The sequence below is a fragment of the Muntiacus reevesi genome, chromosome X (genome assembly GCF_963930625.1).
Source record: "Muntiacus reevesi chromosome X, mMunRee1.1, whole genome shotgun sequence".
In the NCBI taxonomy this organism is placed as follows: Eukaryota; Metazoa; Chordata; class Mammalia; order Artiodactyla; family Cervidae; genus Muntiacus; species Muntiacus reevesi.
Genome location: NC_089271.1, coordinates 117,050,659 through 117,077,212, shown reverse-complemented (window position 1 = coordinate 117,077,212; position 26,554 = coordinate 117,050,659). Strand labels below are relative to the sequence as shown.

The window sequence follows — 26,554 nt, the reverse complement described above, 5'->3', positions numbered from 1 at the left end:
AAGGAGACCTCTATTTATTTGGGTTATTAACTATTTTAATAAATTGATAGTTTCCTGAAATACTGCATACCCTTTGACCTTGAATCTAGCTTCTTCAAGGGATCTCAAAGATGATGAATGCTATATATGGAAATTAATTTTCAAATTCATAATAGTCATAGTTTATCATGGTTTTCTTAATCCCAGATGAAGAAATATTTTGACACATTTAATGATCTTTATGCTATCGCTTTGTGTTCACTTCTCAGTGATCTGAGTTCAGGGACACATTCTATCTGTCTTATGTTGTATGTGTGTGTGTTTAATAGTAAAAGCCTAATACAGAACTAAATCTTTGCTTTTTCCAAGGCTTAACCACAGAATTCAAAAGATTAAATCACCATTCCTCCAGGAGTGGTGGATTTTTTTTTTCACCCAACTACAAGCAAACTTTTGTTCAAGTAGGGGAGCTTAACTGTTATTAAGCACTTATTATTCACTTAGCAATATAATAAGTCCCATCTGTGAGCTCATTTCATCCTACAAGAAACTTACAAGGTCAGAAACCAAAGATGTTCAGCATTAACAAATATCAAGCCAAGACTTAGCCCCAAATTACTGAATTCTTTCACAGCTACTCTCACCAAGTTCCAGTGGCACAAAACCCAAACTGTCCTGAAACCCTAGGTTTTATTTCTCCAGCTCCTGCTTCCTCTCCCTCTCTCCCTTGCCATGGCTTCCCTAGGCCCCACTTATCATCCACTAGCAATAAAGTATGGTTTAAAGGATTCTTTTACTTTTTTAATGAATAAGATATTATTTTGCTGTTTGTCTTTGTGAGTATGTAGCCATTTAAGACATTCTTAATGAAAGAACCTAAAGCTAGTAGTTAAAGTGACCTCTAGTTTATTTGTGTAATTTTTTTTCTTCCTCTAAATTAGACCAAATATTTAAAAATTGATTATATGTTTATATCTGATTATGAAGCTTGAAAATCTGACTAATTTAACCGGTTGGTAATATATACTGTAAAGCAACTTACTTCTATAGTGGCAGAATATATATTATAAACATTTAAAATGAAACACAAGTGGTGGTCATTTTTGTAATATACGGAAATATTGAATTGCTGTGTTGTACACCTGGAACTAACATAGCATTGTAGGTCAATTATACTTCAGTAAAAATAAATTAAAACTTTTAAAGTTTAAATAAAATTATAAAACAAAAATTAAAACTAAAATAAAATGAATCACAAGTAGAAAATTAATGAAATGGGAAAATAGAAACAACATTAACTTTCAATCTGGGTGCTGACTGAGTGGAAAATTAAGGCTTATTTTCAGCAGTTTAATGGTCTGATAAATATCTTAAGTTGCATATTTCTTTACATGTATTCTTTAACCATGACTTCTTTTTAGCTATTAAACTTAACCTTTTAGGTACAAAACAGAAATGTGTGTTTCTTGCCTCATTACATTTTGAACTTTCACTCTGACACTAACAAAGGCAATTATTTAATTTCATTTCGTTTTTTAGTAAAATGGGGGAACTAATAGTAACTACATTATAGGATTATTGTGAGGATGAAAAGACTTAATATATGTGTGGTGCCTGGCACACTACATTAAAAGTTGTTTAATGGAAATTTAAAAACACACAAAAAAGAACCTCCATGTATTCAGTATCCAGTTTTAACTATTGATTACATTTTGTACATCATTTTTATTTTGGGGGTAGGAGGTTGCTTTAAAGTAGATCTCTGATATCTTTTTAACCTTAAATACTCTGTATGAATCTGAGGACGTTTTATTTCACATAAGCACAATGCCATCATCACATCTAACAGAGTTATTCTTTAATTTTATTGAATAACCAGTCCGTGTTAAATTTTCCTGATTCTCAAAAAAATGCCCCTTTCACTGATTCAAACATGTTCCAGCCATGATCTTTTAGGTCACTTTTATTTAAAACAGCCTTCCTCTCCTGATTTTGTTCCATGCCACTTACTTATTGAAGAAACCAGGCCATTTGTCTTGTGAAAAGCCCCACATTTTGATTCTGCTTCCATGTAACAGTGTTTCATATACTCTTTTTGTTCCTTGTATTTCCTACAAACTGATTTGATTATACTTGCATTTATTTTAAAATAAGCACACAGCCCCAAGTTAATATTAGGTTCTGGGTCAACATTTAAGTAAGGGTATGGTTTAAGTTACCCTTTTCCTACTAGGCAGTTAATGGACAATTCCTCCTTGACTCTAATTGTTAGTTGTTTTCTAAGCATTAGAGAGCTTGAGAACATCAAGTGAGAAGTTAATTTTCTTTTTTTTTCCAGCTCTGAGATATAATTGACATATAACATTATGTAAGCATAAGGTCTATAATGTAATAATTTGACATATGTGTGTATATATATATATATATATATATATGTGTGTGTGTGTGTGTGTGTGTATGTATTGCAAACCTGTCAGTCCTAAAGGAAATCAGTCCTGAATATTCATTGGAAGGACGATGCTGAAGCTGAAGCTCCGGTAATTTGGCCACCTGATGCGAAGAGCTGACTCATTGGAAAAGACCCTGATGCTGGGAAAGATGGAAGGCAAAAGGAGAAGGGGGTGGCAGAGGGATTAGATGGTTAGATCGCACCCCTGACTCAATGGACATGAATTTGAGCAATTCCAGGAGATAGTGGAGGACAGACAAGCCTGGTATGCTGTCACATGGAGTCACAAAGAGTTGGACGTGACTTAAGAGACTGAACAACAACAAAGCAATGACATTAGATTTCTGTGATTTGGTTTTGAGTTTTCCTTGGAACCTGCAAAGTACCTACTCTCTTACTTCTCTAAGGGAATAGCTTAACTTGTTTTAGAGAAACTTATTTTGATCTTAGTTTGCAAATTATTTCATTCTTTCAACAAGAATTCATTGAGCAATATGCCATTGGGTAACTAAAATCTCTCAGGCATACTCTCCTTCAGAGAGCAAAAGTGGGTGACTTACTATTTTCTTTTTAGATACTAAGGGACTGAAAACCAACTTCAGTGCTCAAGTGCAGCAAATCTCCTTAACCTAGGTTTCTACCATATAGTACTCTTTGCCCTTGACAGTTGCATAGCTTTTGACCTTTTATCCTTATTTTAACAATCTTATTTTATTATAAACTATCTCATATCCATTTTAGAAATAAGCAAGATATAAATAATAGAAGTGTCAACCCACTTTTGCTAACAATCCTAAAATAGTTGATGTTGGGGAATGCTCCAACTTTCAACGGGAGAAACAATAATCAAAATTCCGTCCTACTTCTTGGAAAACTTGCTCTTTACTTGTGAATTGAGTGAATTACAAAATACTTTGAGCTTCTCACTATACAAAAGCATCTAAATAAATGTTAAATGGAAGAACTATACTAACAATTACATTTTGTTGAAAATGTGATTCCATTGTTTTAAAAGACTGATTAACTTCTTAAACTTCCTTTCCTAATTTCCCTCATTTTCCATAATGGCATCAAAATAGTCTCCCAGTTTTAAGATTCAGAGCCCTAGGTTCATCTTCAGTTCTTCCTTATTTTTCTACTGTATCCTATTAAGCATCTAATCCTATTAATTCTTCCTTGACAATATCTTCTCTGTTCCCATTGCTACTTTCTTCTGTCCCTTGGGTCTAGATTACTGTAATAATATTCTAATTATATTCTAATAGATTTCCTACCTCTACTAGTTTAATATGACTTCCACAATCAACACCAAAGTAGCTTTTTTTAAAAACAACATTATTTTCACCTTTTTCTCTTCTGTGTAAAAAGTTAGAATGGCTTCCCATTACCTTTTGAGTACTAATAAGAAGAGATAGGCTGTATTGAGCACTTACTATGTCCCAGACCTTTTAACAGGAACTGTACAACCACCTCATTATCCTTATTATTATCATCTTCATTGGATCAAGAAACTGAGGCTCAGGTTAAGCTGTTTGCCTAAGGTCACACAGATAGTAAGTTATAGAGCTGGGATTTGACTCAGTTCTGTTTGGCTCCAGAATCTGTGGTCCTAACAACTATGCTATTCTGCCCAAACTTGTTAAACTCAAAATCTTCAATTATTTAAGATTCTATAAATCTGATGCTCCCTTATCACTTCAGGTTTCCTTCTTGTTTATAGTGCAAATTCTTTTCCAGCCAAGCTAGTCTCACTATTTTCCAACCTGCATATTCTTTCTCTCCTCTAAATTTTGTACATATGATTCCTTCTGCTTTTTGGTATCATATCCAAAAAATCATTGCCAAATGGCACAAAGATTTTGCCCTGTTTTTTCTCTTTTGTTGCCTATGCTTTTGATGTCATATCCAAAAAATCATTGCCAAGTCCAATGACACAAAGTTTTTTCCCTGTTTTCTTCTAAGAGTTTTATAGTTTTACTTTTAGGCCTTTGGTCCATTTTGAGTTAATTTTTGTATATAGTGTAAGAAAGAGTTCAACTTCATTCTTTTGTATGTGGATGTTCAGTTTTCCAAGCACTATTTACTGAAAAGATCATTCTTTCCCCCTTTGAATGGTCTTGGCATCCTTGTTGAAAATCAATTGACCATATATCCAAGGGATTATTTTTAGGCTCTCTCTATTCTATTCCATCGTTCTGTATGCCTCTCCTTATGCTGGAACAACACTGTTTTAATTACTGTAGCTTTGTGTAGTGAGTTTTGAAATCAGGTAATGTAAGTCCTCCAAAGTTTATTCTTCTTTCTCAAGATCATTTTTATATTTCCGCAAAAAATGCCATTGAGGTCTTGATAGGCCATTGCCTTGCATCTGTAGATCACATTGGGTAGTATTGCCTTTTTAACAATATTGTCTTTCAATCCACAAACACAGGATGTCTTTCCATATGTGGGTTATTTTTAAAGTAACTACTTATGTGAAAAACACACATTATAAAAAGATCAAACAATATGGTAAAGTACAGAGAAAGAACTTAAAAGACACTTGCTCCTTGGCAGAAATGCTATGACCAACCTAGACAGCATATTAAAAAGTAGAGACATTACTTTACCAACAAAGGTTCATATAGTCTAAGCTATGGTTTTTCTGGTAGTCATGTATGGATGTGAGAGTTGAACCATAAAAAAGACTGAATGCCAAAGAATTGATGCTTTTGAGCTGTGGTGTTGGAGAATACTCTTGAGAGTCCCTTGGACTGCAAGGAAATCAAACTAGTCAATCCTAAAGGAAACCAGTCCTGAATATTCATTAGAAGGACTGATGCTGAAGTTGAAGCTTCAGTATTTTGGCCACCTGATGCAAAGAGCTGACTCACTAGAAAAGACCCTGATGTTGGGGAAGATTGAAGGTAGGAGGAGAAGGGGACAACAGAGGACAAGATGGTTGGATGGCATCACTGATTCAATGGACATGGGTTTGAGCAAGCTCCGGGAGTTGGTGAAGGACAGGGAAGCCTGGCATGCTTCAGTCCATGGGGTCACAAAGAGTCGGACATGACTGAGCGACTGAACAACAACAACAACAGAGAAAGAAAGAACAAATTGTCATGAACCTCACTACACATTGATAAGTTTTGAGGGGGCATCCTTCTGAGCACCTCTCACTTAAAATTTTACATAAAAATAATTTGTGGCTTTTTCCTACTTAATATGTAATAGATGTTTTTCAATGTCAATGATTAGATTTAAATCATGCTTGTACCATCATTTGCTTAAGCAAACCCATGCCGAAAGACATTTAGTTTGTTGGGCTCTGAGTAATATTTATTAATATCATAGTATTAGTAGTTGAAAAAATAGTTTGATGTTTGATGTTTTCTCTTTTGAATGAAGAGAGATACTAGTTTTTCATCTAATCAATTCCTGCATATCCAATGTCCTATATAAAGCATAAGTAATAGATCTCAGGTGCAGTAGGTGCAACAATAAAAAGTAGAGAACCAGATACTTGTTTAGAGATTTGTTTATACTCTACTATACTCTAAACCTCAGTGAATAATAATAAATGTAAAACCAAGTGAAATAAAACTTTGTAAAATCATAGGAACTGGGTATTCAGTTTATTCTCCTTTCACCTTTCAGGAAGAAAGCATGAGTTTAACGAATAGAGAAGCGATGCATGAATGGTGAGTAATGTACATTGAATTTCTGTTGTACACATATTCAGTTATATCTTTTTTTAGATAGGCAAACTTCAGTTCTAATGTCTTTTTTTTGCAGGGAGGTACAAAATGCAATACAGCTAGGTCAATCTTGGAAAGAAAATTTGAGCCTAGTATGGTATTACCCCTTCAATTTTGAAGAAAATTTGAAATTTTTACTGATTTTTAATGTTCGCGCTACCTAGTTTTGCTGTAATTTCTAGAAATTTAAACTCTCATTTGAAACTAAGATTATATGTGTTGCATAATTTTTATTGCTCTTAAGAAACAGTTTATGATTTACCCATAAAGTAACTAATTGTTTGAGAGTGGGGTTCAAAATCAGTGGTTGTCTTATACAAACACCGTTGTTCCTGTGGACCAATTTCCTCTCTGTCCTAGTGAGTCTAAAAGAAGTTCAGTTGTGCTGATTGAATGCTTAGATGAAAAAGTTATAAATGATTTTGCCCTTCTATGTAATTTATTGACAATATGTTTGAGTTTTAAACCACAATCAATGGATTTACTGGGAAAATACTGCATTTTTATGCCTGTAACACATATACTCCTACTAACATTTTAGTGTACCATCTTTAATTTAAACATGTTGCATGTTTTAAAGGTAGTTACAATCCTTGCTAACATTTTTAAATGTCCCTGTACATATTATAATTACTCAGTTGTGGTAGTTGAGTGAGTTTTCCATGAACATCTTTAGTGTTCTTTTCCATGGGTATCTCAGACAATGACAGAGTAAGAATTGAGCTGAAATTTGAGTAGAAGAGATTCTGCTTAGGTGTCAGTTTCTAGATTTGGGGATTATTAGGTAGGGAAATGAATTGTCAGCAGAAGCAGTGACATCTTATTTTTTTTTTTTGAGCTCAGACTGCCTTAGATGGGCATCTGTCTTTGATTTAGGAATAAGTCCTGAAGAAAGAGGGCTTCCCAGGTAGCGCTAGTGGTAAAGAACCCACCTGCCAATGCAGGAGATGTGTGAGACTCGGGTTTGATCCCTGGGTCAGGAATATCCCCTGCAGGAGGCCATGGCAACTCACTCCAGTATTCTTGCCTGGAGAATCCTATGGACAAAAGAGCCTGGTGGGCTCCATAGGGTCACAGAGACATGACTGAAGCAACTTATCACAGCATAGCACCTGAAGAATGAATAGATAACCTCTGGAGGCTGTCATTTTTCATGTTCTGGTACTAAAACAATTTTTAGAGGCTGTTAGAGTCCTTTAACTAACTCAATTCTAATTACTTTAGGTGTTGGTATGAGTGAGTGAGTAAATCGCCAGGTGTGTTAGAAGGAAGAAACATGTAATATAACTTTATTTGTGTCTTGGAGAATTAAAGGGCATATTTTAAAGTCCTGAATTGTGCAGTCCTGATTTTGTCCATGTAAAAAAAATCTACTAACATTTTTATAGCTGTTTATTTTTGCTGTCCCATTTGTATCTTAGTTTTAACCAAATCTTTTTTGATCCTTTCCTAGACAAGTACTGTAGTTTTCGATAATAAAGCACAGGTCAAATCCAAAGAGAAAGATTGAAATTTAGGATTTGTGTATATATTAAGTATTGCTCAATGTTGAGTACCCACATTCTAGGTCTTTTTGGAGGTATGAGGGAAACCCCTCATCAGGAATGTAGCTCCCTTTCCCAAAAGGCAAAATGTTCCTTTGCTTATTGAAGTGAATCTTGGGTTCCCTGCTTGCTTTAAGATGATGAGAGCTCCATGGTACAACTACTAATGCAGTAAGGATTCTCTTCCCCATGCCTTATCTGCCACCCTCAGTATTTGATAAGTAAGCAATAGGTGCTACAGTTGTTCACTGCTTTCTGTTTATACAGAGTAACAATGAGGTAGAGAAACCATCTCCTGCAAACTGCACTGATTTAATTCCAGTATCTGCAGCAGCTTCTCTCACCGAGGTGACTGGCAAGGTAAGAAAGGAGTGTCTAAAAGTATGTGTCCCTTGAAATATTTGTAAGACTTTAATGTTTCACTTTTGAGGGATATATTTTGCTATATATAGTATGTCTGATTCTAAATGACAGTCTTCCCTTCCTTTTCATTTCTTAAACTATTATCTACATATTACAAAATTCACCAACTTTTAGGTACATGATTTGATTAATTTTGGTAATTGTGTACAATCCTGTAACTAACCATAATCAAGATATAGAACAATTTTCACACTCTAAACAGTTTCCTCGTGATCTTTTGCACTTGATCTCCTTTCCCACCACCTCCACCCACTCTGGGAAACCACTGATCTGCTTTCTGAGAAAAGTGGTGGTTTTAAAACCTCTGTTCCAATTCGGTGTTAGCAATGTTTTTCTCCATCACTACAAACTTGTGTGAGTTGCACCGGCTTGCCTCCAAGTCCTATTCCTAGTCCTATGCAATGATTTACAATGTAAGTTTCTATTGTATGAAAATACCAAATTTCTTATAAAACAAGAATTTGAGAAAACTTAAAAGAAATTATACCAAGTTCAATCCCTGGCTGGGAAACTAAAATCCTGCAAGTTACAAGGTACAGCCAAAAAAAAAAAAAAAAAAAATAGATCCAGGTTCCATGACAACCGAAAAAGTAATGTCTTCTTAGCTAAATTAAAATGCTATTGTTTTGGTTTATCATTTTGTATTATTGAAAAGAATCAAGTGACTAAGAACATGTGAGAACATGTGAACATTTGAAGAATCAATCATTCATTAACACTGTCTGACATAGTTTTCCTTTCACTTGGCTTGTTCATAAGGATCAGAGTTAACTCTTAAATGAAACTTTAACAACTATACCCTCTCTTTCATTCATGATTTTCACCTGGACTCAAGACAGGTCAGAGCCAGGACTGTGGGTCCTTCTAGCTTTTCCCCCCACAACTTGGGAAAATCCTGAATCCTCATAAATTACAAGTCAGTTTGCTGTCCTGAGGCTTTCCTGTTTTTACCTACATTTAGAGACAAGCAATGAAATCATGTATTGTGGGATGCTACATAGAGTTCTCTTTTAGTGTATATCTTTAGATCTGTTATAATGAAATAGTCACAGCTGATCTTATTCAAATGTTTTCTTATAATGATTGTGATAATTTTATTTTAGAAGTCAAAGTGCCGCCAATACCATTAGATAAAGTGTCCTTGGCCCATTAAAAAGAAAAGGTACTTTTATCTACCAACAGAAATAAGTATAACTTATTATTTTTGTAAGATATCATACAAAATCAAGTATTATACATAAATTCATTTAAAAGGATTTATTTGTTTAAAATATATTTGATAAATTACTAGAAGCCATTTGTCTTACTTAAATGAAACTATAGGTAAAGACATTTTGAGAGCTATAAAGTGCCATATAAATGTGAATTGAAAAGTTCAATTCCAGTTTAGTCAACTAGTTGCCTTAAATACCTTCTGAAACAAGGTGGGGAATGAATAAACAGAGTGAATCAGTCATCAAGTATTCTGCTGAATCTCAACCCCTGCGCTGCCCTGCCACCACACATACACATTAATATCATATGAATAAGTTGACACAAATTAGATGCACTTACAACACTAAAAATATATACTAATGTGTATGTCCTTTGATGGTTAACTTGTTTATGTGGGCTATTTTTGGTTAAATATATGGAAAATGACCCACCTACTCAGTAATAAAAGGATAGAGAAAGAACAGCAGTTTTTTTTTTTTTTTAACTCCTACAGTCCTGGATCCCATTTCTCATCCCTGCCTCACTAATCTATTTATTTCCTTTTTTTTTTTCTTGATGTAACTACTGAATTATAGGCTTAGTACAAAGTTTAGCTATAATAGGGAGGGGGAAATGGATAAATGGGAAAGGACAGTAAACTTAAAAATGTATATTTGTGAAAAATTCATTAAGATGGGAAAGAAGAAGGAGAAAGAACAAGAAATGGAAGGGGAGAGGTAAAGGAAGGAGAAGGAGGAACGTAAAACTAGAGAGCAGGAAACTGAAATGGACTGCAGTGTTCCACGCATTTGGCATAAATTAGTGGCAGTCTTCCTAACAACATAACAAACTCAGCGTGTTCTCATTATGTTCTAAGACTTAGAAGAGAATGGCTTTCCTGGTGGCTCAACAGTAAAGAATCCCCTGGCCAACACAGGAGACATGTGCTCGATCTCTGGGTCAGGAATTTCCCTTGGAGAAGGAAGTGGCAACCCACTCCAATATTCTTGCCTGGGAAATCCCATGGACAGAGGAGCCTGGTGGGCTACAGTCCATGGGGTCACACAAAGGTCAGACACAACTTAGCGACTAAACACACACAATAAGTTATAAACTTGATCATCAGTTTTACTCACATTCAGACCTGGTTATCACGTTAATGTGTAACATTTTATTCAAAGTCAAGGTTTTTAACAATGCAGTTTTCTGTGATTAAGTGTTTTCCATAGTATTGAAAAAATATATTTGTTCATTGTATTCTACAAAAAAATCCATCTACTTGGTTCATTGCGTATGTTTAGCAAAATAAGGGTAGCAATAACTTGAAGTTTTAAAATAAGGAATGAGGTTAAATTATGGTATATCCTTAATACATAGCTTTATAAACATATGTAGAATTTAGTTAATAATATGAGAAAAATTATAATCATAAAAAAGATTACATATCACATTATTTACAGTGCAAATCCAATTTTGTTCAAAAAGACAATTACATATACACACATATTCAGGAACTACTGAAAACAGTGATCTCTGGATAATTGCAATGTAAAAAATTTTCCTTTTGTTTTTCTTTTATAAATTAATTGCAGTGAACAAGTTTTACTTTTGCAGTTGAAAGCATAATAGACACATTAGATAAAATATATCTACCTTGATACGCATTCTTTGTCATAGGTGAAATGACATCTGAATCTGAATACCATCCAAAGAGAATTTTCCAAGACTCAACCAACATGCTTTCTTCTGATACTAATCCAGTGTTTGATAGGAATGTGTGGTAAGTATTAACATGAGACTTTGAGCATTCATTGGCCACTTTTGGTTTTTCGGTCTACTTTGGCTATTGTACATATTCAAAAGTGTGGTATATTATGAAATATTTTTAGTAAGTTTTATAAAATGACTATCCCAAATGGATACTATTAAATTTAGTTCTTCTACCCAACACTTAGTATATGGTAGACACATTTTTAGAAGTGGGCTTTTGGCATTAGATTAAGAGGTATTAGAGAAATATTAATACATAAAAATGCAAGCTTGGGAAAGAGTCATCTGCCCATCTTTTCTAACTTGGATTTTTGTGTACTTTGTTAGGCTGAGCATGTGATTTAAAAGTGTGTCAAGAAAGCAACTTTTAATAATCAAAATGGAAAATACAGTGAATGGATTTTTATTATCATTACTGTTGGTTTTGTTTTACTCCTCTTATGAAACTGCTGCTGTAACCAGTGCCAATCCCTTGTTTATTTTGCATTCATTTGTACACAAAGTGCAGAGATCTCTTGAATTTTGTTATCAATGAGTGGCATTTTCTTTTCCTAATCGATCCTCAGATGTTCTTGATAGAAACAACAGCAGTGCAGGATTATCTCATAATTTACCAGCTAAAATCAGCACTGTCACAAACTCTCCTGTGTTCCCTTCTGATTCTAGTTCTCCATTTATTGCAATTGATGAACTTTCACCTAAATGATTCACTCATCCCAAGACTTTCTCCCCAATGGAGAAACACACATGCACTCATTTGCTTGATCTCTCTCTCACACACACACATGTTGGATCAGTAACAGAATTGTCTGTGATATAATTGACTATTTCTTATTTATCCTTTTTTCTCAATTTCCTAAAATTCTGTTTATATACAGAACTTGCATGTCTAATTCCTGTGTATGCTCTTAAAAGCAACGTAGTAACTTTCAAAGATATTTTCTGAACAAGATGTATCTTGAAGATACAATCATACATCTTCAGGTTGCTAATATATAGAAACATGCTGTGCCTTGACTTAAAAAAAAAATTGAGAGTTCTATTTATTTATGTGAATAAAAAATAAATAAAATTTACATTCTAATGAAATATAATTGTTCCATTAATAAACAGGTAAAATGATTTTGAAAATTATGTGCTGAATATTTATGCTAGATTTTTTTAATATTTTAAGTAATTGCTAGTTTCCATTCTGTAAAGAAAAATCATCTATCAAAAACAGTTTCAAAAACTAAGCTAGTTATACCGTACTGATTCAAGGATTGCCAATTTTTCACATGAATCCTTGGATGTTTAATTTGTTGGGAAGAAATATGTAGGGGAGGCAAGATGAATGGAAGCTAATTGAATAGCAAGAAAATAATATGTAATTGGGGCTTCACTCAATTTGTACTTAACCTGATTATCCCTGATCAATTTTGTATTCTAATTAAGTGTGAAAAAAGACAATGTGGATAAATTGTGGTCTTTTACATTCTATGAATTACCTTGTATTCATCATCATGACTACTGATTTGATTAAATACAGGCTTAATATGTTAAGGCTTTTCTGCAAGAATCATGTGCTTCCAGTTGTTCCCAAAGGGTTATAAAGATTTGTTTAAAACCCAATTTTCTCTTCAAAAGTCTTAAGGATTTTTTAAATAAGAAAAATCATCTGTTAAAAATTTTAAATCTAAAGTAAGTGCTCTAAGTAATTGGGGCTAGTATTAGCATTTTGAAAAATAGAAATGTGTTATATCTTCATGAAATGAAGTTGAGAATTGGTTTAAATTTCCTCAGCTAATGAAGGTAGAAATGGCTATCCAAAATATTTATTAAATGTTTTTCTTTGTCATTAGAACTAATCAGAATGATTGAAATCTGATGTACTTGTGTCCCACGTGGGAAAGAGATAGGCATCAAGAATCTTTTGTCAATGGCCCTGATGGAATTGATTAGAATGGATATATATTGTGTGTGTGTGGGGGGGGAGGGCAGATTCTATTCACCAATGGGTAAATGAAACTGAATATTTCTGAGATGACTGGGATCATCCTGAAACTGGGATAGGATTCTACAAATTGACTTAGGACATGTGAACTATGAATATTGCCTTTGTTATTTAGCTTCTTGCCAGACTTTAGTTGATGAATTGTGAACATATAAGGGGTCTCTCACAGAATGAGATATGATTGCAATGATGTTACTTGCTGAAATTATATATTATTGACAAAAAAAAGGTCCCCATGCATTATTTGACAGTTCAGCAAAAAAAAAAAAAAAAAAAGTTTTTCAGAATGGAAAAAGGATGGAGAAAGTAAGCAATGAGGGTGAGACTGTAACTCAGTGTGTGAGGAACTTTCATCCAGAAATCTTGGTAATCTTGACTATATCATCTAATACATTTTTTTTTTCAACTCAGACAATTTCTTTCACTCTATTTTCTTAGTTTTTATTGTTTTAGTTGAATCCTAGGGTGCCACAACTCACTATAATATGCTCAGAATTGAGGACCTTGTGGTTGGTTTTCCATTCCATTACCTTTTGAACTTGTATATTGAGAGGCTCCATTTCTTAAATGATTTTCCATTTATTAATTTTCAGATCAAGGCAATTCTAAGTTTTACATGAGATATTTTGTGGTTAAGTTTTAAAAATTATAATAAGACTATGTTTTGTAATTCTAAACATGCCGAGGAACTGCCATACCAATTTTCCACAGTGAAGGACATGTACTAGTTTCCTAGGCTACAATAACAAAGTACCACAAACTGGGTAGCCCAAAATAATAGAAATGGATTATATCTGTAGAGACCCTATTTTCAAATAAGGTCACATTAAGAGGTGCAGGGAGTTAGAACTTCACCATTATCTTTCTGTGGACATAATTTAACCCACAACAGGATAGTTTTGGAATTTTTGATTGTTCCAATTTTTTTAATTAGTTTCCTAAATCACCTATCTTATAATTCATCTTTAAAAATGTGAGAACAAGAGGTGATCATATTGTACATGTGTTTGTATGTCTTCTTATACATTTAAATGTATATTATAAATGTATATATGTGTACATATATGCTAGTTTTCACATAGTAAGAGGATAAGTGAAAATGGAAATATGTTTTTCAAATATTTTAAAGCATCATTTTTAATCCTTAAATATGTGTTCATGTTCAATCACATATTCCTATTTTACTTATAACCTTCTAAAAGAGCAGTATTCAAATTTATCCTAACATGAAAACTCACTGCAGTAATAAGTTAGATTCTCAGATCAGGAAAAAGATATGGTTCTTCAAATTTATAATGACTAAATCAACTAATCGAGTTTGAGATATGAAGTATATTCAATAAGTATTGAATATTTTCTGTGTACACAAACTATGCTTAAAACTGTATATGAAAATGAGTGAGATACCTTTCCTATTGTCAAGCAGGATAAGTGTGAAAATAATGATACAAGGTAGTCTAAGATAGTACGGCCATAAATACATACATGAAAAGATCTCTGTACTATAAAAGTAGGAGAGAGAGACAATAGTGAAATCACAGAAGTTTAGAACTTAAAGCAGTTTCACTTCAGTCACTCAGTCATGTCCAACTCTTTGTGACCCCATGAACTGCAGCACGCAAGGCTTTCCTGTCCATCACCAACTCCCAGAGCTTGCTCAAACCCATGTACATTGAGTCAGTGATGCCATCCAACCATCCCATCCTCTGTCATCCCCTTCTCCTCCTGCTTTCCATCCTTCCCAGAATCAGGGTCTTTTCCAATGAGTCAGCACTTCACATCAGGTGGCCAAAGTATTGGAGTCTCAGCTTCAGCATCAGTCCTTCCAATGAACATTCAGGACTGATTGCCTTTAGGATGGACTGGTTGGATCTGCTTGCAGTCCAAGGGACTCTCAAGAGTCTTCTCCAACACCACAATTCAAAAGTATCAATTCTTTGGTGCTCGGCTTTCTTTATAGTCCAACATCTTTATAGTCTCACATCCATACATGACTACAGGAAAAACCATAGCTTTGACTAGACAGACCTTTGTTGGCAAAGTAATATCTCTGCTTTTTAATATGCTACCTAGGTTGGTCATAGCTTTTCTTCCAAAGAACAAGCATCTTTTAATTTCATGGCTGCAGTCACCATCTGCAGTGGTTTTGGAGCTCAAGAAAATAACGTCTGTCACTGTTTCCATTGTTTCCCCATCTATTTGCCATGAAATGATGGGACCGGATGCCAGGATCTTCATTTTTTGAATGTTGAGTTTTAAGCCAACTTTTTCACTCTCCTCTTTCACCTTCATCAAGAGGCTCTTTCTTTAGTTCATCTTTGCTTTCTAAGGGTGGTATCATCTTCATATCTGAGATTATTGATATTTCTCCTGGCAGTCTTGATTCCAGCTTGTGCTTCATCCAGCCCGGCATTTCACATGATGTTTTCTGCATATAAGCTAAATAAGCAGGGTAACAATACACAGCCTTGCTGTACTCCTTTCCCAATTTGCAACCAGTCTGTTTTTCCATGTCTGGTTCTAACTATTCCTTCTTGACCTGCATACAGGTTTCTCAGGAGGCAGGTAAGGTGGTCTGGTATTCCTATCTCTTGAAGAATTTTCCATAGATTGTTGTGATCCACACAGTCAAAGGCTTTAGCATAGTCAATAAAGCAGAAGTAGATGTTTTTTCTGGAATTCTTTTGTTTTCTATATGATCCAATGGATGTTGGCAATTCAATCTCTGCTTCCTCTGCCTTTTCTAAATCCAGCTTGAACATCTGGAATTTCTCGGTTCACATAATGTTGAAGCTTAGCTTGGAGAATTTTGAACATTACTTTGCTAGCATGTGAGATGCGTGCAACTGTGCGGTAGTTTGAATGTTCTTTGGCATTGTCTTTCTTAGGGATTGGAATGAAAACTGACCTTTTCCAGTCCTGTGGCCACTGCTGAGTTCTCCAGTTTTCCAAATTTGCTGGCATATTGAGTGCAGCACTTTCACAAAATCATCATTTAGGATTTGAAATAGCTCAACTGGAATTCTATCACCTCCACTAGCTTTGTTCATAGTGATGCTTCCTAAGGCCTACTTGACCTTGCACTACAGGATGTGTGGCTCTAGGTGAGCGATCACACCCTCGTGGTTGTCTGGGTCACTAAGATCTTTTTTGTATAGTTCTTCTGTGTATTCTTGCCACCTCTTCTTAACATCTTCTGCTTCTGTTAGGTCCATACTGTTTCTGTCCTTTATTGAGCCCATCTTTGCATGAAATGTTCCCTTGGTATCTCTAATTTTCTTGAGATCTCTAGTCTTTCCCATGCTATTCATTTCCTCTATTTCTTTGCATTGATCACTGAGGAAGGCTTTCTTATCTCTCCTTGCTATTCTTTGGAACCCTGCATTCAGATGGCTATATCTTTCCTTTTCTTTTTTGCCTTTAACTTATGTTCTCTTCTCAGCTATTTGTAAGGCCTCCTCAGACAAACATTTTGCCTTTTTGCATTTCTTTTTCTAGGGAATGGTTTTGATCACTGCCTCCTGTACAATGTTATGAACCTCTGTCCATAGTTCTTCAGGCGCTCCGCCTATCAGAACTAATCCCTTGAATCTATTTGTCACTTCCACTGTATAATTGTAAGGGATTTGATTTAGGTCATACCTGAATGGTCTAGTGGTTTAAAGGAGTTTAGAAATCTTTTAATCTACCTCTCAATGCAGGAATCCTTTTAAGAATTCCAGACAGGTTGTCTTTTAGCTTTAGTTTAAAATCTTGTGATTTCGAAGTGATTGACTGAATCCCTCACAGGCCAGCCAGTTCATTCTATTGATGGACAGTTCTCGGTATTTGAAAGTTCTTATATTAAAGAGGGGTGTGGGGTTAGAATTTGTATCTCGGTGGCCTGTTTCACTGGCTCTTTAGAATTGAGGCAAATCAAATGAGCTATTAAAAGCACATGAGTTAAGATTCTAATTCTACATTAATCTTTGTTCCTGCTCCCTGAATTATTAGTACTCCCACTACAGCATATTTAATCTCGTCTTCTAAATGAATTTTTAAAATTCACCTGGAAGCAACTATATATAAATATCCATGATGAAAATGCATGTATGGTACTTTGGATATCTATGGAGAAAACTAATTACAATTTGCCTGAAGTGTTTTTAAATATTTTAAATCTTAGAAAGTTGAGCTTGAAGAATCTATCATATACATAGACTTCACTCTCAGATAGTTGAAATTCTGCATTTAAAAAAGGCAAGAGAATAATAAGTTACTCTGGTGAAAAGGTAGCTTTCTTTCCCTTAAGTTCCATGATATCTCACAGATTTCTTAAAATGTGCTTCTTAACCTGAAAGTAAATAAGATTAATTTTTCTAAATGTCCATAAGGTATAGGTGAAAAGAGTCACACATCATATAGAATGCTGGAAACTTGCTCAACTTTCTTAATAGTGGGAGACATAGTCTCTCAGAAGAAATGTGTTAAATTGATAGTTATTAACTGAATCCTATAAATTGACCAATAAGCTATAGTATGAAATTGGAGATCTCTGTGGCATTACTGGCAAAAAAGTAAATTGATAACACTGGTTCACATCAAACTTTTAGTTAACTGACCAATCTATATTATTAGTGAGCACAGGAGTCAGAAAGCCTGACTTGTAGCTTCAGCTCTGTCACTGGCACTGTATGGCTTTGGGCAGGTCACATCACCTCTCCATGTTTCATATTTCCAATCTGTAAAACAGAGTTGGGCTAGGTATTTCTAAGATCCCTTCTGCATCTTAAAATTTTACTGATTCTGTAAAAACATCTGCCTTCATCTTTGCTAGCATGACAGTGAAAGTCATGATGACATTAAACTCCAAAAGGCTTTAAGAAAATATTTAAGAAATTAGACAGCTTTTTACCTAATATTTTGATTCTTTCTGGCAATAAGAAATTAATTCTGTTTAGCCTCATCAATAGTTTCTTCTCTTCTATGAATTATGCATGCTTTATGATGAAATGTGGAAAGCTAATTCCCCCCTGGTTTCTTGTTTTGTTTGGAAAAATGATCCTCTCAGGAGTTCCATATTAATAACAAGTTCCACTGACAAAACACTCTCCATAAAGTTTTCTTTCTACTATAACTACAGCTTGAGACAAAAAAAGAGATATAGTTTGTCTATTTGTTTCAGAGTAGCAAAGGAGACAGGGCCAAAAGCAACATCAACTATAAAAATTCTATCCCAATACACATATGGAAGTGCTCAACAAGTACTAAAAAGCAGATAAACAGCAAAATAGTCTTTTCTTTTTCCTTGATTATTACTGTAAGGCTGTGAGAAAACATTTCTTCCTCTATTGCAGTTTAGTTGATTTCTTAGCATGATTCATGTTTGATAACTCTCCACTGAACACAAATGAAAAAGGACATACCTGAAAGTCGCAAACAGCTGGTCTGTGACTTTGTGCTGAGGAAAGAAATATTTTGAAATCACATTATCCAGCAGAGGAACCTCACTGTATTTTTCATTTCTAGTCCCGCTTTTCTGAGAGGAAAAGTTTAGTTTGCTTTCTTTATTTTTTTAAATTTAGTGGAGGAAAATTGATTTACCCTAGGTGTCCATCAATAGTTTGCTTTCTTAACTAGACATATTAAACTCTGCAGTGGTTTCCATTGTCATATTCTTCTATAGTATTTTTATAAGTGTGAGGTCTTTGGAGAGAAAATTGCTAAGGCTAGCATGTTAGGGCTGTCAAGGGACGTTCAGCTAAAATTCCCTTAAACTTGATTTAGAATACATCCTCATGCCACATTGATTATCCAAGGTTTTAAAACCTTGTGTAATAAACAAAGCTGTTGAGAGCATGGGGAAAGTGATATATGAATCCACTGTGGTGGATTCTTAATGTCCTTTCTGGAGGAAGTTTGAATGAATGAATAAATGAACCTGAAGTCTCTCAGTCATGTCCAACTCTTTGCGACCCCATGGACTGTAGCCTACCAGGCTCCTCTGTCCATGAGATTTTCCAGGCAAGAGTACTGGAGTGGGTTGCCATTTCCTTCTCCAGATCTTCCTGACCCAGGGATTGAACCTGGGTCTCCTGCATTGTAGGCAGACGCTTTACCATCTGAGTTCTGAAGGAAGTTTAGTATGTATCAAAAACCTTCAAAATGTGTACATCTTTTAAAACATTTTTAATTTTTTTGGCTGTGCTGGGTCTTTGTTGCTGCACAGGCTTTTCTCTAGTTGTGGTAAGTGGTGGCTGTTCTCTAGTTGCAGTGCACGGGCTTCTCATTGTGGTGACTTCTCTCATTGCTGAGCACAGGCTCTAGGGCATTCAGGCTTCAGTAGCTGTGGCCTGTGGGCTCAGTAGTTGCAGCTCCTGGGCTCTGTAGTATGGGCTCAGTAGTTGTGGTGCACAGACTTAGTTGTCCTGTGGCACGTGGAATATTCCCGGACTAGGGATCGAACCTGTATCTCTTGCATTGGCAAGCAGATTCTTTACCACTGAGCCACCAGGGAAGCCCCCAAATGTGTACATCTTTTGATATAGCAACTCTTCTAGGAAGTTTTCTTAGGAGAAAATACAGGACAAGTTGAAATAGATGTTTACTGTAACATTATTTGTCACTTTGGAAAACCTAACATTTTTGACAAATGGGGCTGGGACAACTGAATATCCATGTGCAAAACAATGAAATTTGACTCCTACCTTATACCGTATACAAAAATTAACTCAAAAAGGATCAGTGACCTAAATATTAAGACCTAAAGATCTTTTCAAGAAAATTGGAGATACCAAGGGAACATTTCATGCAAAGGTGGGCACAATAAAGGATAGAAATGGTATGGACCTAACAGAAGCAGAAGATGTTAAGAAGAGGTGGCAAGAATACACAGAAGAGCTGTACAAAAAAGGTCTTCATGACCCAGATAACCACGATGATGTGGTCACTGACCTAGAGCCAGACATCCTGGAATGTGAAATCAGGTGGGCCTTACGAAGCAATACTATGAACAAAGCTAGTGGAGGTGATGGAATTCCAGCTGAGCAATTTCAATTCCTAAAAGATGATACTGTTAAAGTGTTGCACTCAATATGCCAGCAAATTTGGAAAACTCACCAGCGGCCACAGGACTGGAAAATGTCAGTTTTCACTCCAATCCCAAATAAGGGCAATGTCAAAGAATGTTCAAACTACTGTATAATTTCACATGCTAGCAAGGTAATGTTCAAAATCCTTCAAGTTAGGCTTCAAAAGTACATAAACTGAGAACTTCCAAATGTAGAAACTGGATTTAGAAAAGGTAGAGGAACCAGAGATCAAATTGCCAACATCTGTTGTATCATGGAGAAAGCAGGGAAATTCCAGAAAAACATCTGCTTCTGCTTTATTGACTGTGCTAAAGCCTTTGACTGTGGATGACAAAAAAATGCAAAAGTATTAAAGAGTTGGGAATACCAGACAACCTTACCTGCCTCCTGAGAGAACTGTATGCAGGTCTAGAAGCAACAGTGAGAAACGGACACAGAACAACGGACTGGTTCCAACTTGGGAAAGGAGTACGGCAAGGCTGTATATTGTCACCCTGCTTATTTAACTTACATGCAGAGTACACCATTTGAAGTGCCAGGCTGGATGAAACAGAAGCTGGAATCAAGATTGCCGGGAGAAATATCAACAACTTCAGATACACAGATGATACCACTCTATTGGCAGAAAGTGAAGAGAAACTAAAGAGCCTGTTAATGAGGGTGAAAGATTAGAGTGAAAAAGCTGGCTTAAAACTCAACATTCAAAAAATGAAGACCATGGCATCCAGTCCCATCACTTAATGGCAAATAGAAGGGGAAAAAATTGAAACAGTGGCAAATTTTATTTTCTTGGGCTCCAAAATCACTGTGAATAGCAACTGCAAGCCTTGAAATTAAAAGATGCTTGTTCCTTGGAAGAAAAGCTATGACAAACCTAGACAACATATTAGAAAGCAGAGACATCACTTTACCGACAAAGATCCCTATAGTCAAAGCTATGGTTTTTCTAGTAGTCAGGTACATATGTTAGAGTTGAACCATAAATAAGGCTGAGCACTGAAGAATTGCTGCTTTTGAACTGTGGTGTTGGAGAAGACTCTTGAAAGTTCTTTGGACAGCAAGGAGATCAAACGAGTCAATCCTAAAGGAAATCAACCCTGAGTATTCATTGAAAGGACTGATGGTGAAGTTGATGCTCCAACACTTTGGCCACCTGATGTGAAGAAAACTCGTTGTTTCCACTCGTTGGAAAATACCTTGGTGCTGGGAAAGATTGAGGGCAGGAGGAGAAGGGGGCAACAGAGAATGAAGTGGTTGGATGGCATCATTGACTCAATGGACATGAGTTTGAGCTAACTCAGATGATGAAGGACAGGGAAACCTTGTATGCTGCAGTCCATGGGGTCATAAAGGGGTCCATGGGGTCACAACTTAGTGACTGAACAACAACAAAACCATTAAATTCTTAGAAAAAGAAGAGGGTAAATATTTATGACCCTGGATTTAGCAATGGATTCTTAGATATAGCACCAAAAGTATAAGCAACAAAAGGAAAAATAAATTGAACTTTATAAAAATTAAGAACTTTTATGAATCAAAGAACATTATCAAGGCAGTGAAAAGGCAACCTATAGTGTAAAAAAAATTTGTAAATCATATCTGATCAGGGTTTAATCCTGAATATGTAAGCAATTCTGATAGCTCAACAACACAAATCCCAATTAAAATATGGGTAAAAGACTTTATGAATAGACATTTCTCCGAAGAAGATATATAGATGGTCAATAAGTACATGAAAAGATGTTCAACATTATTAGTTATTAGGGAAATGCAAATAAAAACCACAAAGAGATGCCATTTCATACATGAGGATGGCTCTAATAAAAAAGACAGAAAGTAGCAAGTATTGGTGGAGATGCAGAGAAATGGGACCCTTGCACCTTTCTCACTGGAATGTAAAATGACACAGCAACTGTGGAAAACAGTTTATCAGTTCCTCAAAATATTAAACACATAGTTATCATATGATAAAATAATTCCACTCCTTTAAAACAAAGCCTTGAACAGGTACTTGTATGCCAGTGTTCCTTGCAGCATTATTCATTCATAAAAGCCAAAAGGTTGAAACAACTTGTGTCCATCACCAGATGAATGGATAAAATGTGGTATGTCCATACCAAGAACTATTATCCAGCCACAAAAAGGAATGAAGTTCTGACACATGCTACAACATGGGTGAACCTTGGAAACATTTTAAGTGAAATAAGCCAGACACAAAAGGATAAATATTGCATGTCACCACTTACACAAATTTGTAGAAACAGAAAGTAGATTACAGGTTACCAAGGGCTGGTGGGAGGGGGGATGGGGATTCTTAATGGGTAGAGAATATCTGTTTGAGATGATGAAAAACCTTTGGAAATATAGAGTGGGAATGTAATTGTGAATATAAACTTCCCAGGTAACACTGTTGGTAAAGAATCCGTCTGCCAGTGCAGGAAGCACAAGAGATGCGGGTTTGATCCCTGGGCTGGGAACATCCCCTGGGGTAGGAAATGGTAACCCACTTCAGTATTCTTGCTGAAAAATTCCATGCACAGAGGAGCCTGGTAGGCTACCGTCCATGGGGTCACAAAGAGTTGGACATGACTGAGCACACATGCACACAATGTGCTGAATTGTATACTTCAATATGGTTAAAACAGCAAGTTTTTGTAAAAAACTAGAAACCTAATGTCTAACACTAAAGTATCAGTTAAGCCAGCACTTGTCAGAGTGTTTTATAAAATATAAGTAAGTGTCCTGGAGAATTGATGAAGGGAGAGGCCATGGACAATCTCTGGTCAAGTAAGTTTGGGGAACTCAGTTAATTCATTTCTTTAACATGTGGAAGCCCAAGAAAGGGAGTATGGTATGGGGCATTTTAAACTATTTAACCTAAGTCCTATTTTTTTGAGGGTCATCTTGTAGAACTGATGTTATATAGAATGCCCTCTGGGAAACTTCGGGTAAACAAATTACAGTATAGTCATTCCATGGAAATCTCTGTACCTGTTAAGAATGATGTACCTGTTAAGAATGTTTATACTGTATTGTAAAGTAAAAAAGTAGTGTTATTAATGGTATCTCATTTATGTTTTTTAAAAGTATATGTATATATTTTATAGCGATCTATAACAGAAAAAAGTCTGTAAGGCTATATGCCAAAATGTTTACATTTCTAGGAGGTGGAAGATGCATAATTTTGTTTTCATTTGTGTTTCTCTTTGCTTGTCTGTATTTTCATTTTTTTCACATAGCAAATCTGTTACTTGTATAATCAAGTAATAATAGAAGATAAATATGTTTTAGAAACTCATATGCAGCTCTGACTAATGTGAGGGAAAGGATAAGAGCATCAGTGCTCCCTTACCACTATTGGATTCTTCACTTGTGTGTGTGCGTGTTAAGTCACTTCAGTCCTGTCCAGTCAACTCTTTGCGACCCTATGGACTGTAACCTGCCAGGCTCCTCTGTCCATGGAATTCTCCAGGCATGAATACTGGAGTGGGTTGCTGTGCCCTCCTCCAGGGGATCTTCCCAGCCCTGGGATCAAACACACATCTCTTACATCTGCATTGGCAGGTGTAAGAGTGTAAGGTGCTTTACCTTTAGCACTACCTGGGAAGCCCCCATGCATTGGCAGGAGGGTTCTTTACCACTAGCACCACCTGGGACTCTTCACTTACTTCTATTTTAATTTTCACTGAAGGAGAGTCAAAGAGTCTTTCAACTGTTAGAATGTTCTGCTCATTAAAAAATTCCCCCAGATATTGAACTGAAATCTATCTTCCATTCTTTGGTCTTAATTTGTCATAGGGAATGCCACAAAAATAGGCAAAGTCTATCTATCACCTCTACCCTAGTGGCTCAGATGGTAAAGAATCAGCCTGCAATGCAGGAGACTCGGGTTCAATCCCTGGGTCGGGAAGATCCCCTGGAGAAGGTCATGGCAACCCACTCCAGTGTTCTTGCCTGGAGAATCCCATGGACAAAAGAGCCTGGTGGGCTACAGTTCCATAGGATCGCACAGAGTCGGACACGACTGAGTGACTTAGTAGCAGCATCACCTCTCTTGTAGGTGTAGACTTTCAGATATTTGGCAACAGCTACTATGTCCAGACAGATCTTTTCTACTTTATGTTTCCATTCTAGTCTTTTTTCTCTGAGATGGTTTCCAGGCCTTGTTACCATCCTGGCCATTAGCCTCCAATTTGTCAATATCCTTCAAGTGTGGCACCCAGAAATGACTACAACAGTCCACCCTTGTTTTTCACATTTCATTATCAGTTCCTAAAAATTTGTGATATTATTAGATCCCTCTGATTAAAAAAATAACTTCAGATTATTTCCCAGTGCGATATGAGTGTACTCTGAATCCTATCCTAAGACTGTATGTGAGAGATACTCAATTATCTATTTTTTCCCATCTTTTAATTTCTAAAGCTATATAGATGAATAAAATATTCCAGGTCAGTTCCTCATCAGATCTCTTGCATTTATTGTAACCTTAATAGAATGTTTGCCAAACACCAAAAGGATAATGAGAGAGCTTCCACACTGATGGTGAGGGCAAGAGGTGCCCTGTAGTCTGGCCAAGGAATCTGAAGAACCTCTTGTCCTATACCATTTTCTACTCTTTGTCTCAGTCATTTGATATCAGCTTTTAGATTAGTCAAGCTTCATCCAGATTAATTGGCCTCTCTATTGAGATGCATTTCATAAGATGACAGTGACAAGCCAGGGTTCACAGTGATGTAGAACATCATATCTTGTCCTTAATCTGATCCCAGATCTCCCAACCACGGCAACCCACTCCAGTATTCTTGTCTGGAGAATCCAATGGACAGAGGAGCCTAGTGGCTACATTCTATAGGGTCACAAAGAGTCTGACATGACTGAGGGACTGAGCACGCATGAGTACTCCCAACCAACCTAGTGTATATTGGTCTCCTTTCCAACCTAGTGAATCCTTTGCCTTTTATTCCTTTTGCCATTCTCCCATATGGTAGGCACTATTTAAAAGAACCTGTTAAATTGTATATACCAGCTCCTAATAGCATTGGCTCAATGCCTTCTACCATGCATATGTTCCTGTGTGCTTAGTTTTTTCAAGAGAGCGGTTTCCTAATTGTAGAGACTGACTCGGTTCACAGTTTACACAGGATACATATTACTTACACTTGCTAAGCAGATGTATCTTTAAATTTTCAACTTTTGAAGAGTTTTTATTTAAACAGTGTATGGTACAGTGAACTCTAGTCAATATTCTGTAATCACCTCAATGGGAAAAGAATTTGAAAAAGAAAAAAATCAACTCAGTTGAGATATAATTTACACACTTACTATAAATTTCACCTATTTTAAGCTTTCGGTCAAGATATAGACCACTTCCATGGAAATGTCCACTGACCTTTCATCATTAATCTTCCTCTACTCCTACCACTGGCTCCAGGTTACCACTGATCTCTTTTTTTCATCAACACAGATTAGAGTTCTCTTTTATAGAATTTCATATATATGTATAAAATCATACAGTATATACTCTTTTGTGTCTAGTTGCTTTTGTTTAGAATGTCCTTGAAATCCATTCATGTTGTTTCCTGGATCAGTACTTCATCTCTTTTATTGCTGAGTTGTGTTTTGTTGTATGTATATGGCACAATTTTTGCTTATCCATTCACATTTTGATGGATAGCTGGGTTGTTTTCAATTATGGGTTATTACAAATAAAGCTGCTATGAATATTTGTGTTTAAACTTTTGTGTAGATGTGTATTTTAATTTCTCTTGAGTAAATACCTAGTAGGATTGCTATGCTATGTTATGTGAGTGTATGTTTAACTTTGTAAGAAATTGCTGATCTGTTTTCCAAAGTAATTTTACCATTTTATATTCCCACCAGCGATGCATGTTCATTTATGTGGCCCATGTATGTAGTTTGTTTAAATGATAGTTTGATTTTGAAATCCTAATTTTCAAAAGGATTTGTTGTGTTAAATGTTGCTTGAGATAGGAAAACCATCAATGAGAGTGAGGAAATATGTTTAACTCTGTTTATTTTATCAAAAATGCTCATCAGATTATATTTGCTTTCAAAGAATTTACCTTGTTTATCTTGGGTTTGGATATTTAGCCAAATACAATTATTTATTACTGTTTAAGATGATCAGCTGAAGGGAATACTTCCTTCAAAAGATAATCCTATTTGACTTAGAAAATAAACTGACTTAACTTTCTCCAGAGTCTTCTAAGTCTCTTTAGGAATAGCTTCATATGACTTCTCGCTTTTAGTTAACTTCAAGATAAATTCATAGATAAATCATAGTCAGTTAAAGAGAAGCTATGACTTGCTAAAGTCCCAGTGACATACTTATGTATATGTAGCCTCCCAAACTCACTCACTTACTGACA

At 35.6% G+C, this 26,554-nt stretch overlaps 1 protein-coding gene across 1 annotated transcript in view; it reads left to right on the top strand.

The window, feature by feature from the left end:
• LOC136154675 (PABIR family member 1-like) overlaps window positions 1-26,554 on the top strand; it is a 58,638-nt gene that overhangs the window by 22,691 nt on the left and 9,393 nt on the right. The window contains 4 exon segments of the mRNA XM_065916861.1: window positions 6,068-6,103; window positions 7,980-8,072; window positions 11,007-11,109; window positions 11,562-11,764. Of these exon segments, the coding sequence (XP_065772933.1) occupies window positions 6,068-6,103; window positions 7,980-8,072; window positions 11,007-11,109; window positions 11,562-11,764 (435 nt within the window).